This window comes from Centroberyx affinis, unplaced genomic scaffold (genome assembly GCF_046629955.1).
Source record: "Centroberyx affinis isolate AG114_WGS23_722 - 3 ecotype Tasmania unplaced genomic scaffold, CSIRO-AGI_Caff_v1 ptg000392l_1, whole genome shotgun sequence".
Taxonomy (NCBI): domain Eukaryota; kingdom Metazoa; phylum Chordata; class Actinopteri; order Beryciformes; family Berycidae; genus Centroberyx; species Centroberyx affinis.
This window is the reverse complement of record NW_027279060.1, coordinates 466,337-481,064: the sequence shown is the minus strand read 5'-3', so window position 1 is coordinate 481,064 and position 14,728 is coordinate 466,337. Positions and strand designations below refer to the sequence as shown.

Below are 14,728 nucleotides of genomic sequence, written 5' to 3'. Positions count from 1 at the left end.
CCTGAAATAGACAAAAAGCATGCGCCTGAAGTTGCAGCTGTACCCAGTAATTAGTCCACTGTGGAGCCAAGAAATGCATTTCCCCACACAAGGTTGGGACTCCCAGACCAGACCTTTGCCAGACCAAATCAAGCCGGTAACTCAGTGTGAACGACACAAATCTATCCATCAATCTATCAACCCATCCACGCATCCATACATCAATCTGTTCATCCATACATCCAACCATCCATCCTCCAGCCTGTGTCTCTTTTGGTTCTCATTATATAATCAAGATGGATTACTGATTACAGCTCCAGCCCTATATAACCAGGCCAGGGCGATCCACAGAAATGGCCCTTAATCCAGGAACAGTGCGACCAGATTATCAGTAGCGGTGGCTTCCTTAGCTGTCCCCCGCCCAGGACTTGAACCCGCGGTGGCCCTGTGATGGCCAAGTCCAGAGAAGTAACCACAAGTGCTCTGCTCACACACTGAGGTCTGGCCTCTCCCTTCGACCACAATACCGTGGTCCACTGACCAGAGAGGCAGTTAAGGCAGTCAGGACTAAAAATAAACACCATGCAATTTCCAATTTAAAACTGCTATCTCACTCCAAATTTCTTTGTACTCTACAGAAGAAAGAAATTTGGAGTGAGGTAGCATATACATGAGTTGCATTGTCTTGTACAAGAGTTAGTGCAAATGCCTATAGCCTAAGTCTATAGTGTCAAACCTTGCACATTTCTGTCTATAAACTGCATTGACTGTACTCTAAATCAAATACAGTGATAGACTAAGCCTCCTTGATAGTTTAAAGTGCATTTGATAACAGTGTATTGTGGATGGTATTTGTGGTCTTTCTCTGAAGGCATGTGAATTAGCACACTCATTAAAATACACTTGATGCATGAGAGACAAACCACAACAGTAATCTTCAGCTCCTGTCAAGCATGCAAAGGATGAGTCTGTACAAGGATCGCCAGCAGTTCTGCTGAATGGAGCCCTGTGCTGAGACAACAATCTGAAATACAGAAGAGGCCGGCAAAACCTCAACTCTACATAACAATGTGTAAAAGAACTCAAAAGAGCTTTGACAGGAATGAAGGAGGAACCTGTATTTTACAGCATTTAACATAACTTCTCATTATGGGACTCTGTAATTTCTCCAGAAAAAAAAATGCAGGAAAACAACCAGCCCAAAAAACTGAAATTGGTAAAGTGAGAATCCATTCTCCAAGACTTTTTCCCTTCCCACATTTTCCCTTCCTTGGATTTTGCTTTGCAAACTGATGCAAGGCCTCAAGGCCACCAAGCCACAGAACTACAAAGCATTGATAGAAGAGAATGCATTTGAAGGTCTAAACTTGTGCTGAATTGTGTTGACAGAGACAGCAGATTTGCGAAAAACTTTGGCAGATTCTGTGCATCATGCCTTTTCAGCATGGACACGCAGTCGTCTGAAAAGGACAATGAATTATTCATTACAGAATTGAAAAGCTGAGTCAGGTAGTGACGAGTCATACTTTCCATCTAGAAGCAAGATAGAGGCCCATTTATAGATGAGGTGCTGAGCTGTACACTGTAGTGATAAAGATACCTGTCTCTATCAAAAATGTTCTGGTACAAAGAATTGTTTGTATTTTTCTGATAAGCTTGTACAATATTGTAAAACATCTATCATATTGCTATTTTTTGTTTAATACTACAATAAATATTTGCACTGTGATACATTGTGGCATGGCGTTTTCCACAAGATCTTTTGCCGGCAGAGGTTGGGGGTTGCTAATGGTTAGTATTGTCTCTCTTGGAATATGATGAGAGGTTTTCTCACCTGTGAGAAATTTGATTAGTTAACAATAGCTTTTATTAGCAGGCTGTTTGGAACACTTTCCCCCTGCTTCTTATAACTGTAATTCATAATATTGCACCAGTCAATATCGCACTTAGATTTTTTTTTCTATTAATTGTACAGCTGCCAACCATGAGAGAGTCCATACTACCCTACAAAGTAAGTAACTGCATGAGTAGTGAGTAGACTCAGCATTTATCTGCTGTCCTGCTACAGAAGTGGATAGTACATCCTTTAATAGCATGCAGGGTAGAATTTTTGTTGCTACAAAATCTAAAGCCTGGTCATGACCTTTGACATTTAAAATGCACAAAAAGTAGTTACTGCTGTTTGACTTTGTACAGCAACATTGCCCAGGTGCCCATCCCCATCACCCCAACACACACACGCATGTACGCACACACCCACCCCCACACACACACCTCCCCTCTAGAGACTGCAGGCTGAAACTGACAGGAACAGCCCAGGGACAGCACATGCTAGCTGTGTTGGCTCCCTCGGCACCATGTGTTAGCACCAGGCTATTTATACCAGGCTGACCTGCACATCCTAAGACATCCACAGAGACAGAGCTGGAAGGCAACAGGTTCGTTGCCAAAGGTAATGACAGTCAGTGTCATACCAAAGCCACTTCTTCAAACTTCAACCACATATGTGGGTGTGAATAGGTGAATTCACTGCCCAAATGTGGTGTTTCCCTCAGACGCAGTCCTGTGGCATCTGACTGTTTCTTTTATGAAAAGCACAACAGCGGCTGCTCCCTCGAGTTATTGCTAACCACTAATGCCCATGTGACTGTAGCTCACTACCCAGGCACTGCAGAACCTTCCGCTGGTACTCCCTCCCTGTCTAGTTTGTGGTCCAACTGGCCTACTGCTAAACTGAGACCAATCGACTGTGCAAAGTACATCAAGTCTTTGTTTGTGTTTTGATTTCTGCCCGCTTTCCTCTCCCCTCTCAAACAGTGGAAAGCGTTCCCATCCCATCATGCTGGTCAGACTGAGTGGGCTGGAGAATGAGAGCCAGGCTTGTGGTGATCCACAGCATCCTGAGGCTTCCGTGACTTATCTTACCAGCTCTACTCAAACAAGATGGAGTACCATTGATCTGACAGAATGAAGAAAGACCCAAATTAACTTTCTATTTGCGTGACTCCCCAACCAGACTAAGATGACTGCTCAATAAAGACTCAACCTCACATTCAAGCTCACTGGCCCCTTTACTCTGTTTAAATTCCAAGGTCAGTAGATGAGGCCTTTTGAAAATGTGTTTGGATGCACGTGGTTTCATCAGAAGGACAAAACCGGCTACAGTATATCTCAAGAGGTGTAGTCCTCAGAAACAGAAAATTGGTTACAGGTTTAAATTATTTGTCACTGGCTTTCTATGGGGAAGCTGAAACACTGCAATCATACCACACTGAAGAGGAAAGTTCAGTTATTTTGAGCTGTTTAAAACCGGCAATGGAGTTGTGGATCTTGGGATGGCCAACTTTTGCAACCAAAACAATGTGTACTGTACCACCTCCTCAAACAGCTACAGCAGGTTCAAATGAAGCTCGACATGATGCTGACCAAACACAACAATACTGAGGTGCAGTACAATGTATTGTGCTGATGACTAGGGAAATGACAGAAGAGGCCAAAGGTCACATGTCAAATTGCAATACTATAGAAAAGTATGTTAGAACAGGATGGATACACATGGATTTATCTGACTGGGGGATGACAGTGGCTTAAAGGTTAGAGAACCTGTCTTGAGACTGGATGGTTACTAATTCAAATCCTCAGATGTGGGAAAATCTGGGTGGTTGAAAGTGAATAACGCTCTACCCTCCCTCAACAACTGACCAACCCTTGAGCAAGACACTTAAACCAAGACACTTAAACCACAAACTCCCTTCTCCACACTGAATGTGTGGAGAAGGGAGTTACTGAAAGGAGTAGACATGCAAAGCAAAGCTTCCCTGGAGAAATAAAGGTTTTCAAAAATGCTGAGAAGAATAAGTCAAAAGATAAATAAAATGCATAGAGTGCAATAATTCATGATGTCACAGCGTTCATTCATGATGTCACATCCTAACAAGCAATAGCCAGCTCCTCCATAAGGACAAGAAGAACTCCATTACAAATTGGAGAGTCACATAATCACTCGCATTACATATGGAAATTATTCCATGAGCTAACTTTATGTTTTAACTTAGCTTGTTTGTTTGTTCCAGCCACATGACCATATTACTTCTCTTGGGCACAGCAACTCTGACGTTTTTGAAAGATCTTCCCAAGATTAGGCTAGTTGGTCCAAAGTAAGAAAAGCAGGTTAAACTGAAAAGGGTTCACTGTTGTGGTTGTGGTAAACATTAACAGATGCCTGCCTCCTCCCCTCAGCCAAAGCATGGGTGCCTAAAGCTTTCTGTCCACTCCACTATGAACTTAAGCTGCCCAACATTCCATAATGTCACACTGAATACTATGCTAACACCCTGCGTGCAGTAACTGTTTGACTGCATGTTGATGCTTTGTCAGCATCCCACATCAGCAAACTGCTTCACTGGTGGTAGCAACCCTACAGCATCATGTCAGCAAATTAGTTTATCATTTTGTGAGTGTATTCACTAGGCAGATCTACAAAACTGCAAGTCTCTTCACTATTTTAAAGAATTGATGCCACAAATATCATAGCTGCTAAACAGCCTGTGTCCAATCATCAGATAAAAAGCACTGCATACCTTCTGTGGGGCTTTCAGCAGCCTGTGGACTCCAGCAATCTGATTTATCAGAGGAATATCTTCCCTGAAAGTGTAGTGAGGTGGCCTGGTGGGCTCGGGGAAATTGGTGCTGTTGAATGGATCAGTATCATCTAGGAACTGTACCCTGCATACAAGCGTAGCCATGATGTATCCATGCAAGACGATTTCAGATGTCTGTCAAATAAAGTAGATGCGCCACGAAGCCCCTTAATATGACGCGCAGCCCCCCGGCAGCCGGGCCACAGCGACCCACCGGCAGCTCCTCTGCAGTAGCAAGTCCTGCACCCTCTGTTATCCTTGGACCTTCTCCATTCGCTTCATGCAGGCGCAGAGGATTCAAGGCAATGAAAACAGAGAGTAAAGATCCAGGATACCTCGTTGTGGGGTATGTTTGTTTTACTCTAAAGAGTATCGGAGTTGTGTTGAGATGAGCGGGGCGGCAGTATCCAAGGGCATTGCGGGCGGTGAAGGTGCTGAGACAGACTGCGGACGGGACTGCTGCTACACTTGGCGCCTGGTCAGTGGAAACGATGGGAAAGCGGCTCCCTCCTCCAGGAGAAACTCTGCCAGTCAGTGGCGAGGCAGCCAGACTCCAGCCGGCGGACTGGCCTCGTATTACAGGCGCAATGGCGGCATCCAGTGGTGAATGTGAGAAGCACGCAAAACGCTCTGCAGTTGAAGCAGACCGACAGACAGACAGGCAGGCGGGCAGACAGACAGACAGATAGATAGATAGATAGATAGATAGATAGATAGATAGATAGATAGATAGATAGATAGATCTCTCAGACAGAGAGAGAGAGAGACAGACAGACAGACAGCAGACAGACAGGAAAACAGACAGACAGATAGATAGATAGATAGATCTCTCAGACAGAGAGAGAGAGAGACAGACAGACAGACAGCAGACAGACAGGAAAACAGACAGACAGACAGATAGATAGATAGATAGATAGACAGACAGACAGACAGACAGATAGATAGATCTAGTAGCCTTATCCTTATCCCATTTGTATGTGTAGTGAAAACAGTTATTGCTGATTTTTGAAAGAAGTTACAAGACAATAAATCCTATAAAAATGTTCCCATGTTCACAAGAACAGCAACTTCTGTGCATTGACCTTTCCCCATCAGATAAGACACAAATAATTGTCATGTGTGTTGATGCTCCTTGACACCACAGCTTAGTCAATCTATTACAGAGGTTTCTGGCACGTAGGCTCTCCTGGAGTGTGAACCACAATTCACTCCGCCACTGTACAGTGCACCATTGTATCAAACAATACCACAGTGTCCGACGGATCATGAAGCTACAACTCCCCAATCCGGGCCTGGAGGCCAGGATACTGTCCCATCAGCAGCTGGAGAAGCTGGAGAAGGAAGAGGCTGGAGACAGACCAAAATGGGACAACAAGGCCCAGTACATGCTGACCTGCGTGGGTTTTTGTGTGGGGCTGGGAAACGTCTGGCGCTTCCCCTATCTGTGTCAGAGCCATGGAGGAGGCAAGTGATGCTTTAATGATCATCTTCAGTTATTCCCTTTTTGGGCATTTTCACTAACACAGCACAGCATAATAATTCAAACCGAATCACGCCCACTCTAGACCCACCATTGGTCAGAGGAGTGCAGGATCATTAGCTATGTAAAACAAAAAAGAAAGGGTTATTAGCATTTAAGTTCTTGATTCTGCATCTTTTCATTTTTGTGGAAAAAGTAAAAGTTCTCTGGCCAACAATGTTCTCTGGCTACAAAGTTAGTCTCATAGAGTAGAGATAATTTGTTGTTTTTTTCTAGTGCACCATTTCATTTTTGTGGGAAAAGTAAAAGTGCTCTGGCCAAAAATGTTCTCCGACTATGATGTTTGTCTCATAGAGTACAAATATTTTGTACTTAGATGATATCTAGTAACTCCTACTAAATTCACAAAAAAAACTCTAAATCAATCCCCAGGATCATTTAATGTCTAACTGTCATTAACTGCTTGACCACTGACCGCCCGTAGTCTGGAGATCTTCTGGATCACCAGGTATGGTCAAGTCTGGACAATAGTGGACATTCTTCTGCTAGTTAACTAGTTAATGACCAACATCTCAAGACCACTGCCCCAGTCCTAACTATACCCTCGTTAGAGTTGTTAACAAGACAAGAGGTTTCACACCTGCTGACTGCACTATAAACCTAACTGCATCCAATGCTTTTGATTTTATCTTTTCTGCTCACATGCATCTTAAAAGGTGGAGTTCACTTGCGTTTTCCCTCGAATATAATGTCTTTTATTAATAAGACAAGACAAGACAAGACAAGACAAGACAAGACAAGACAAGACAAGACATACTTTAATTGTCCCCTTAGGGAAACTTGTCTGTGCTGTAGTTTTAAAGTACAAACAAAAAACAACATAGCGACAGACACCCTTATTCACAATTATTTCTCCTCAGCTTTTCTATTTATGGCTACATTTCATGAATAGTATGGGATGTATTGAATCATATAAAAAATAAAGAGATATTGTTTGTGTACAGTATGATGACGTCATGGACAGCTTCTTTCTTTGGCTTTCAGGTGCATTCATGATACCCTTTCTGATCCTGCTGGTTCTTGAGGGAATCCCGCTTCTCCATCTAGAGTTTGCTATTGGTCAACGTTTAAGAAAAGGCAGTTTGGGAGTCTGGTCTACAATTCATCCTTATTTGACTGGCATTGGTAAGCGACCTTTTTCCCAGAAAATTTGTCATAACCAGTTCTTAAGTGCTTTGAAAGACACACTTTTTTTTTCAACATTAATTGGCAGGTATTGCATCCATGTGTGTATCTCTCATGATCAGTCTCTACTACAACACTATCATTGCCTGGATTTTGTGGTACTTCTTCAACTCATTTCAAGAGTCTCTGCCGTGGAGCCAGTGTCCCTTGAATGCCAGTTTAACAGGTAGTACTACAATTAGTATTTGTGCAGATCGGAATTGAACTCACAATGCCTGCTAAGTGACACATACTGTTATTAAATTCTGTCAGGCCTAGTCTCTGAGTGTGAGAGGAGCTCCCCCGTGGATTATTTCTGGTACAGAGAGACCCTGAACACAACCCCAGGGATTGAGGAGGACGGTGGGCTACAGTGGCGGATATTGTTATGTCACGTTTGTGCCTGGTGTGTGCTTTATGTCTGCATCATTCGAGGCATTGAGACCACTGGGAAGGTACAGCATATTCTTTCTCATTGTGTCAACAGTAATATTAAACATTTAAATTCAGCTAAACAAATTATTTTTTTTTCCCAAGGCTGTGTATGTGACTTCAACCCTTCCCTATGTGGTGCTAACCATATTTCTGATCAGAGGATTGACCCTCAAGGGCTCTTTAAATGGAGTGAAGTTTCTCTTCACTCCAGATGTAAGTTGTATGTTTTTTCTTTCCTTTTATAGATCACAATGCTGTTATCTCAGATAACATCCAATCAGAATGCATGAAATGTCCAAATTGTACTTTGACATACTACTATTGCACACCTTGAGAGAGAGAAAAAAAAGGTCAGAATACATTTTGACACCAAGAGCAGGCGAACCCTATGTATGGGTCACAAAACAAGACAGAATGTCAGTTATTAGTTTTCTAATAATTGTTATTATATATAATATGTAATAATAATAGTTTTCTAAAATGAAGGACATTGGCAGATTTAAATGGATAATATAGCCACATACCACGATAGTAGGGGTTCAAGTGCAAAGATGAAGCAGAAGAAAAAAGCACAACGTAAAAGTCAGTTGCCATTTATGACATTTGGTTTAGCACAGTCAATGATATGAATTTAACGTCTTTAGATAAAAATGTATCAAGTAGCCAAAGTCTAATACCATATAATCTGAATACAGATTCAACATATTATTTCCCATGACAACCTATTCAATCCCAGACACGTTACTGCTGGGCAGACTGAATGTGTTTATTTTATGCATGAAGTGTGATGGACAAACTGTAACCAGACTTTGAACCACTGACCTTGTAATTGTTAGTCATTTTAAAGAAGTGTGAGGTAAATCATTTTCAAGTTTTTCAAGTGGCTTTCTATTGGAAAATATGACTATTGTTCTTGGCAGTTTATGACTTTGAAAACGACAGGTCTGAATTTCAACCCGCAATCTTCAGTTTGAGAGGCAGATTACCTATTGAGCCAAACACATGTGATAGTGTTCTTCAGGACAAAAGAACTAAAGGGAAAAGTAATACTGCAGCCTATGACTGAAAGGTTTAAGAACTCTAATAATATCATCACAGCTTTACAATCATCTTGAGAGTATTGACGGTACTATTCATTAGTTTAATGAAGACCAAGATCAATCTATGTCAAACATTTGACACTGTCAATTCATTGGAACATTTACAGCTTGACATTTTGATCAACTGTACACTCAGTGTTTGAGATATCAATTACAATTTTTTCTCTCTTTACTAATTGCAGCCGTTATATTGTTTTTTTCAGCAATGTGCAGTAAGACAATGCTATGGGATCATATCGTTGTAATAAAATCATTCACCATAATAAAATCATTACAATGTTTTTTTTACTTTCATTATTATATATACATTTAGAATAACCACATTTCTATCCATTTGGGCATCACCTGCCAGTTAACTATGTACTAAATTAATACAGTAAATACATAGGTATTGGGATCCAAACGCCTAGATATTTTGGTTCCACTGCATAGAGACATTAACCCTAATCTTTCATTAAAGTACTCTGTATCTCATACAGGGCAATTACCAATTAATCAATAATTACTAATACTTATTCTCCTAGTTGTCAGAGTTGGCAAAGCCATCAACGTGGCTGGATGCAGGTGCTCAAGTTTTCTATTCCTTCTCTCTGGCTTTTGGCGGTCTCATTTCTTTCTCCAGCTACAACTCTGTGCAGTAAGTCTGTAATTTTGTTCAACCCCTACATCATTTAGGCTTACAGGTGTACACACTGTATTGTCTTACACAATTAGCTTTTCATGTTATAAATATCTGAGATTAAATTAAAACAACTTTTTTCCTTCAGTAACAACTGTGAACAGGATGCAGTGATCATCTCTGTCATCAATGGCATCACCTCTGTCTTTGCTGCTACAGTCATTTACACCATCATTGGCTTCAGAGCCACAGAGCGATTTGACAGCTGTCTTGGCAGGTACAGGATGCCTTTTGAGCCTGATTATGCATTCTAAGAGCCCCTCCAGGTTTTTTCAGCAACACAAGCAATATGATACACTTCTCTTTTTTTTTTCTTTTTTTTTTTTACCTTACTTTTGCTTTTAGAAACATCTTAGCATTACTGAATGCGTTTGATCTTCCTGAGGGTAACATCACTGACAGCAACTACGATCACGTTGTTCAACGTTTCAATGAAACATATCCTGAGGTAATTCAGGAGCTGGATCTGCAAACCTGTGACTTGAACACTTTCCTCAGTGAGGTAATATTTTGTCAGTTCTGTGTAAGATGTGAATTTATGCTGCAAAACACATCAACTTTCCTATTGTTTTTTATTGGCAAATTAAAATAAGTTTACTTTAAAGTAATGTTGGTGATGCTTTGCTGTAATATTGTGCTTTGTTTTGGCCTAGGGAGTTGAAGGAACTGGTCTAGCCTTCATTGTCTTCACAGAAGCTATCACCAAGATGCCCATCTCACCTCTGTGGGCTGTCCTCTTCTTCATAATGCTCTTCTCTCTTGGCCTGTCGTCCATGTTTGGTAACATTGAGGGAATTTTAGTACCGCTACAAGACCTCAAAGTCTTCCCTAAGGGATGGCCGGAAGAGGCTGTCACTGGTAACTCCATGCCTTCTCTCATTTTCCATCTTAAAGCATTTCTAGTCCATTTCCTTTGTTGCTATCAGAGTTGTTCTTCATTCTGTTACAGGTGTAACATGTGTGTTCTGCTGTCTGGTGGGGCTGATATTTGTCCAAGGCTCAGGAAACTATTGGCTTTCACTCTTTGACATCTATGGAGGATCCATCCCCCTGTTGATTGTTGCATTCTGTGAGATGGTCTCTGTTGTGTACATATATGGGATAGACAGGTAATGAAGAAATACAAAATAATGTTGTGAACTATATGCTAGTACAGATTCCCTGTAACCATAATGTATCACATACAGGGATGTGCACATTATAATGGAAATGCCAGCATGCCTTCAATATATGTATAGTTCTAGTGGTTCTGCACTGTTGTGGGTTGCATTTCCAGATCTGAATCAATCATCCTTCAATCATTCTTAAGAGGCCTGTGCAAATGTTAACCACTTTCCTGAGGGGGGCAATGTCTTCTAGGATGCCAATATAATGATGCCATAGGATGCCATATAAACAATGCAGGAGTGATCACCCAGTGGTTTAAACCACTGATAATGATGTTAGCTACATACCAGGAACATAACCCCTCAATAACCAAATGCATTATAATCATTTTGAACATATAGGAGTTTCTGTATCAGCATCTCAAACACTAATGGTTTTCACTACCATTTAAAACAGAGAGTACCCATAACTATGCCATAGTATCAAAAGCATCCCACACTATTATAGAAACATCTTCATTAAGGGAAGCCTCTTTGTTAGTATCGCCGTTATTTTGTCCACACTGTGTTGATAATGCACTTCATGTGTGTCATTGTCTCCCTAGGTTCAATGATGACATCACGTTCATGATTGGACACAAGCCCAACTTCTTCTGGCAGGTGTCATGGAGAGTAGTCAGCCCACTCATAATGTTTTTCATCTTGGTCTTTTATTTCATCACTAAAGTTTCTGAGAAGCTCTTTTACAAAGCTTGGGATCCTGAATCGGTATGGTAGTTTATGAATTCATTTGAGATAATCTCTTTAGAGATCATGGATATTGGTCTGTCATTAAAAGTGTACTATTTCACTCTGTGTCTTTGCAGGAGAAATTCCCTAGATTGGAGGAAAAGCCATATCCAGTCTGGATCTATGTGGTCATCTTTATATTGGCAGGGATACCCAGTATTGCTGTACCTTTAGTTGCTGTCTATAAATGTTTAAAGATGAAGAAGAGTGGCAGATGAAGAAAAGTCGCATCTAGAAGATCTGTACACTGTCTCAAATGTGCAGTGAGCCCTGCAAATCCTTCACCTAATGATCTTCAGAAAACGTTCCCAAATCTTTGCAGAAGTTAACACATCTTTGTCATTTACATACTTTTAGTATCTGCAGAGAGGTGCAGCATGATTGATATCAAGGTCTACACTATTACAAAACTTTGAAGCAGGTTTTTGTTTTCTAGTACTAGAAGGTGTTAGGCATTAGTATCACTCTGCTGTTATTGATTTGCCTGGTCTTCTGTGCTCACAGGACCGGACAAGAGTGAAGCAGCTTCATGCATGATCACTTTCTTAAATTTACAACAAATACAAATGGGACAGTGAATATGGTTAAGCTATGCAAATGGACATATTTGTGTGAAAATATTTTAAATATATTTTTTTACAATGTTAATCTTTATGTATAAATCATGATACACATAAATCATGATACTCAAAAGTTTGGACACACCTGACTATGTTTTTCATTACCGTAAAGCCATTTTGATCTAAAGGCTTAGCTTAAATGCTTGAAATTTGTTTCTTAGACAAATATAAATAGTGAAGTTGATGCCTACTGTATGTGTGAATTTCTTTCCAAAGCCTTTGCCTCTCCATCAAGGTAAAGGGTGGCTAATTTAAAGAATCTTGTTTAACACGTTTTTGGTCATTGCATAATTCCATTTGTGTTCTTTCATAGTTTTGATGTCTTTACTATTATTCTAAAATGTGAAAAATAGTAAAAAATAAAGAAAACTGTGGTGTGTCCAAACTTTTGACTGGTAGTGTAGATTTACATATCAATTTTCAATTTTTTTTCAAATGTTGGGATACAAATCACTCTGCATATTTTTGTGCAATGTGTTTTAAACATGTGGTGTACTTCTCCATACTTCTCCATCTTGTGACATTTGTTTTTTGCCTCCTCATGTTTGATCTCCATAAAATTGTGGCATCCACTGTCAATCTTCACACATTCTGGTGTGTGTATGAATCCAATAAGTGTGTCTGTGATGAGCCTAATCTTGGTCAAACTTGGTCAAGTTTGGTTTTGGTCAGCTTTGGTCAACTTATGAGAATGCATGCTGACATGAGGTGTTTGAATGGGGGGGAAACAGAACATAAAGTACAAAAAATAAAAAAATAAAAATCGCCAAGTCTGTAAACACTTTTTCACCCTTCCATATCTTCCATTATAAAAGTATGAATGCATCCACATCTATTCCTTTGCAGCCGGCAGACAGGGTCATGAGTGGCATCTTTCTCTACTGTCATTAATGACCTCAATACAGTCATTGTCTACAGTCATTGTCTATGTGCAGAATTTGTGGCACATTTTGCATTAAGGTGAACTTGTTTGTGACTGTGCATCAGTTGTGGTAACAGGTGAGAGACACTCCATTGGACTTGAGATTGGATCATCAAAGTCAAAATGTTTTTTTGTTTTTTTTAATCTCTAGGCAGGCAGCTTTTAGAAACATGTGGCATCACAAACATAAGTCAACGATGGCAGCAGGAGGAAGACAGGAGGAGGAAGTGTAGTCTCTATAACCATAAGACCCACACACATTGCACTGAGTGGTAGGGCCTTCAAATTGTTGGCGGGGTTCATCTGGCCGATATTGCTGTGTACAATATTAGCTCTTGTTCATAAAAGACAAGAGGAGATCTTTGTATGCGTCACACGTCTTTTCCCACAAAAATGTGATGACTAGCTTTTCACTTTGAAAATGCTCATGGAGGCTAGTGAACTTTGGCAGAGCCCACTCCAAAAAGTAGAAATATAATCTAAGTGATTCATTCAGAGCATCCTTCAGTGCATTATTTATGTTCTCTGCTGCATTTAATCTAGCTTCCAGCCACTGATCAGTGAAAAAAACTTCAGAGCATCCCACTGTGAGCGTGTACAGTTGACAACTTGCTGGCAAGAAAGCCAAAAAGGAAGGAAGGAAGGAAAGAACCCATGCACGCACATGCACACTCATACGTGCAGGCCTAAAACCTTATTAGTCAGTCTCTAAGGCTGGTATTCAGTCAATTTAAATCAGCCAAATTGGATTTTAACCCCTACTAAATCAGAAAGCATCAGCCAACAAAATTTAATTTTTACTAACTACATGTTTAGGAGGCTGCCATACTATCAAACTGCATTAGAGGAAAATGCTATGTAATCAGCTCAAAGACCAGAAATGGAAATCAGCATAATAATAAGTAGTTTTCACTTCCTTTACCAGGTTAAATGGCAACAAAGAATCCATTATTGGCCAAAAACCCAACTTTTTTGGCAGATCTCATGGTTTACTAACCCTTCTGCTGTTGGTTTACATTCTTGTCCTCTGCATTGCCAGCACAGTAACTAAGACAATCTACTTCAAAGTCTGGATAATTTCACAGCATCTGGCTTTATGCTAACCAATGTCCATAGTTATATGAATATAAAAACATATTATTCAGTTAAGAACAAAAGTAAACTTGGACATCCCTGTGGCTCAGCTGGGTAAGACACATAGCTGTGACGCCCTGGGAGACACAGGACTTACAATACATGTTTCTTCACTATTTTGATGTTGTCTTACCATGGGATCTGTAAACATCTTAATTGAAATAATCTCAGTGGCCACAGTAAGAAAGAACATTTTTGTCCTCCTGACCATGGTGAAAAAACCATATCCAGACTGATCTACTTTGTAATTTTCAAGATGGCTGCAATGCCAAGTTTGGTTGTGTCTTTAATTACTGTTTGTCTGCACACGCAGGACTCCTGCTCCAAAAATGATGACTGTTTTAAACAAGAGAGATTCAATTCTGTCTGGTCATTTAACATTTCATGAATTTATGAAATCAGAGAATTGGTGAGATGCTAACTGTCTGATGCAATATTACATTTGCAGGTGCAACTGTAGTGGCCAAGGTGGTTACTCACTCCTCTAGTTGAACTACTATGCCTTGTCCAAATCAAGGGTAGACGCAGTCTATCGTGCAAGCAAGCACATGGGTTCACAGAAAGGCAATAGTCTTTGGGCCAATATAACTACGGTGGGCCCTGCTCTCCAGCTGGGGTCA

General features: G+C 40.5%; 2 protein-coding genes across 2 annotated transcripts in view; one reads left to right on the top strand and one right to left on the bottom strand.

The window, feature by feature from the left end:
* The window catches only part of fhod3b (formin homology 2 domain containing 3b), a 90,379-nt gene extending 85,655 nt beyond the window's left edge, over window positions 1-4,724 (bottom strand). Inside the window, exon 1 of the mRNA XM_071516050.1 lies at window positions 4,560-4,724. Within this exon, the coding sequence (XP_071372151.1) occupies window positions 4,560-4,724 (165 nt within the window). The remainder of the gene's footprint in view (window positions 1-4,559) is intronic.
* Window positions 4,725-5,872: 1,148 nt separating this feature from the next.
* On the top strand, window positions 5,873-11,650 carry slc6a19b (solute carrier family 6 member 19b). The gene is made up of 12 exons (XM_071516043.1): window positions 5,873-6,083; window positions 7,144-7,284; window positions 7,373-7,510; window positions 7,597-7,778; window positions 7,861-7,971; window positions 9,383-9,495; window positions 9,626-9,754; window positions 9,883-10,039; window positions 10,191-10,395; window positions 10,487-10,646; window positions 11,249-11,411; window positions 11,510-11,650. The coding sequence occupies exons 1-12, from the start codon at window positions 5,885-5,887 to the stop codon at window positions 11,648-11,650; spliced, it is 1,839 nt and encodes a 612-aa protein (XP_071372144.1). The 5' UTR covers window positions 5,873-5,884.
* Window positions 11,651-14,728: the final 3,078 nt, after the last annotated feature.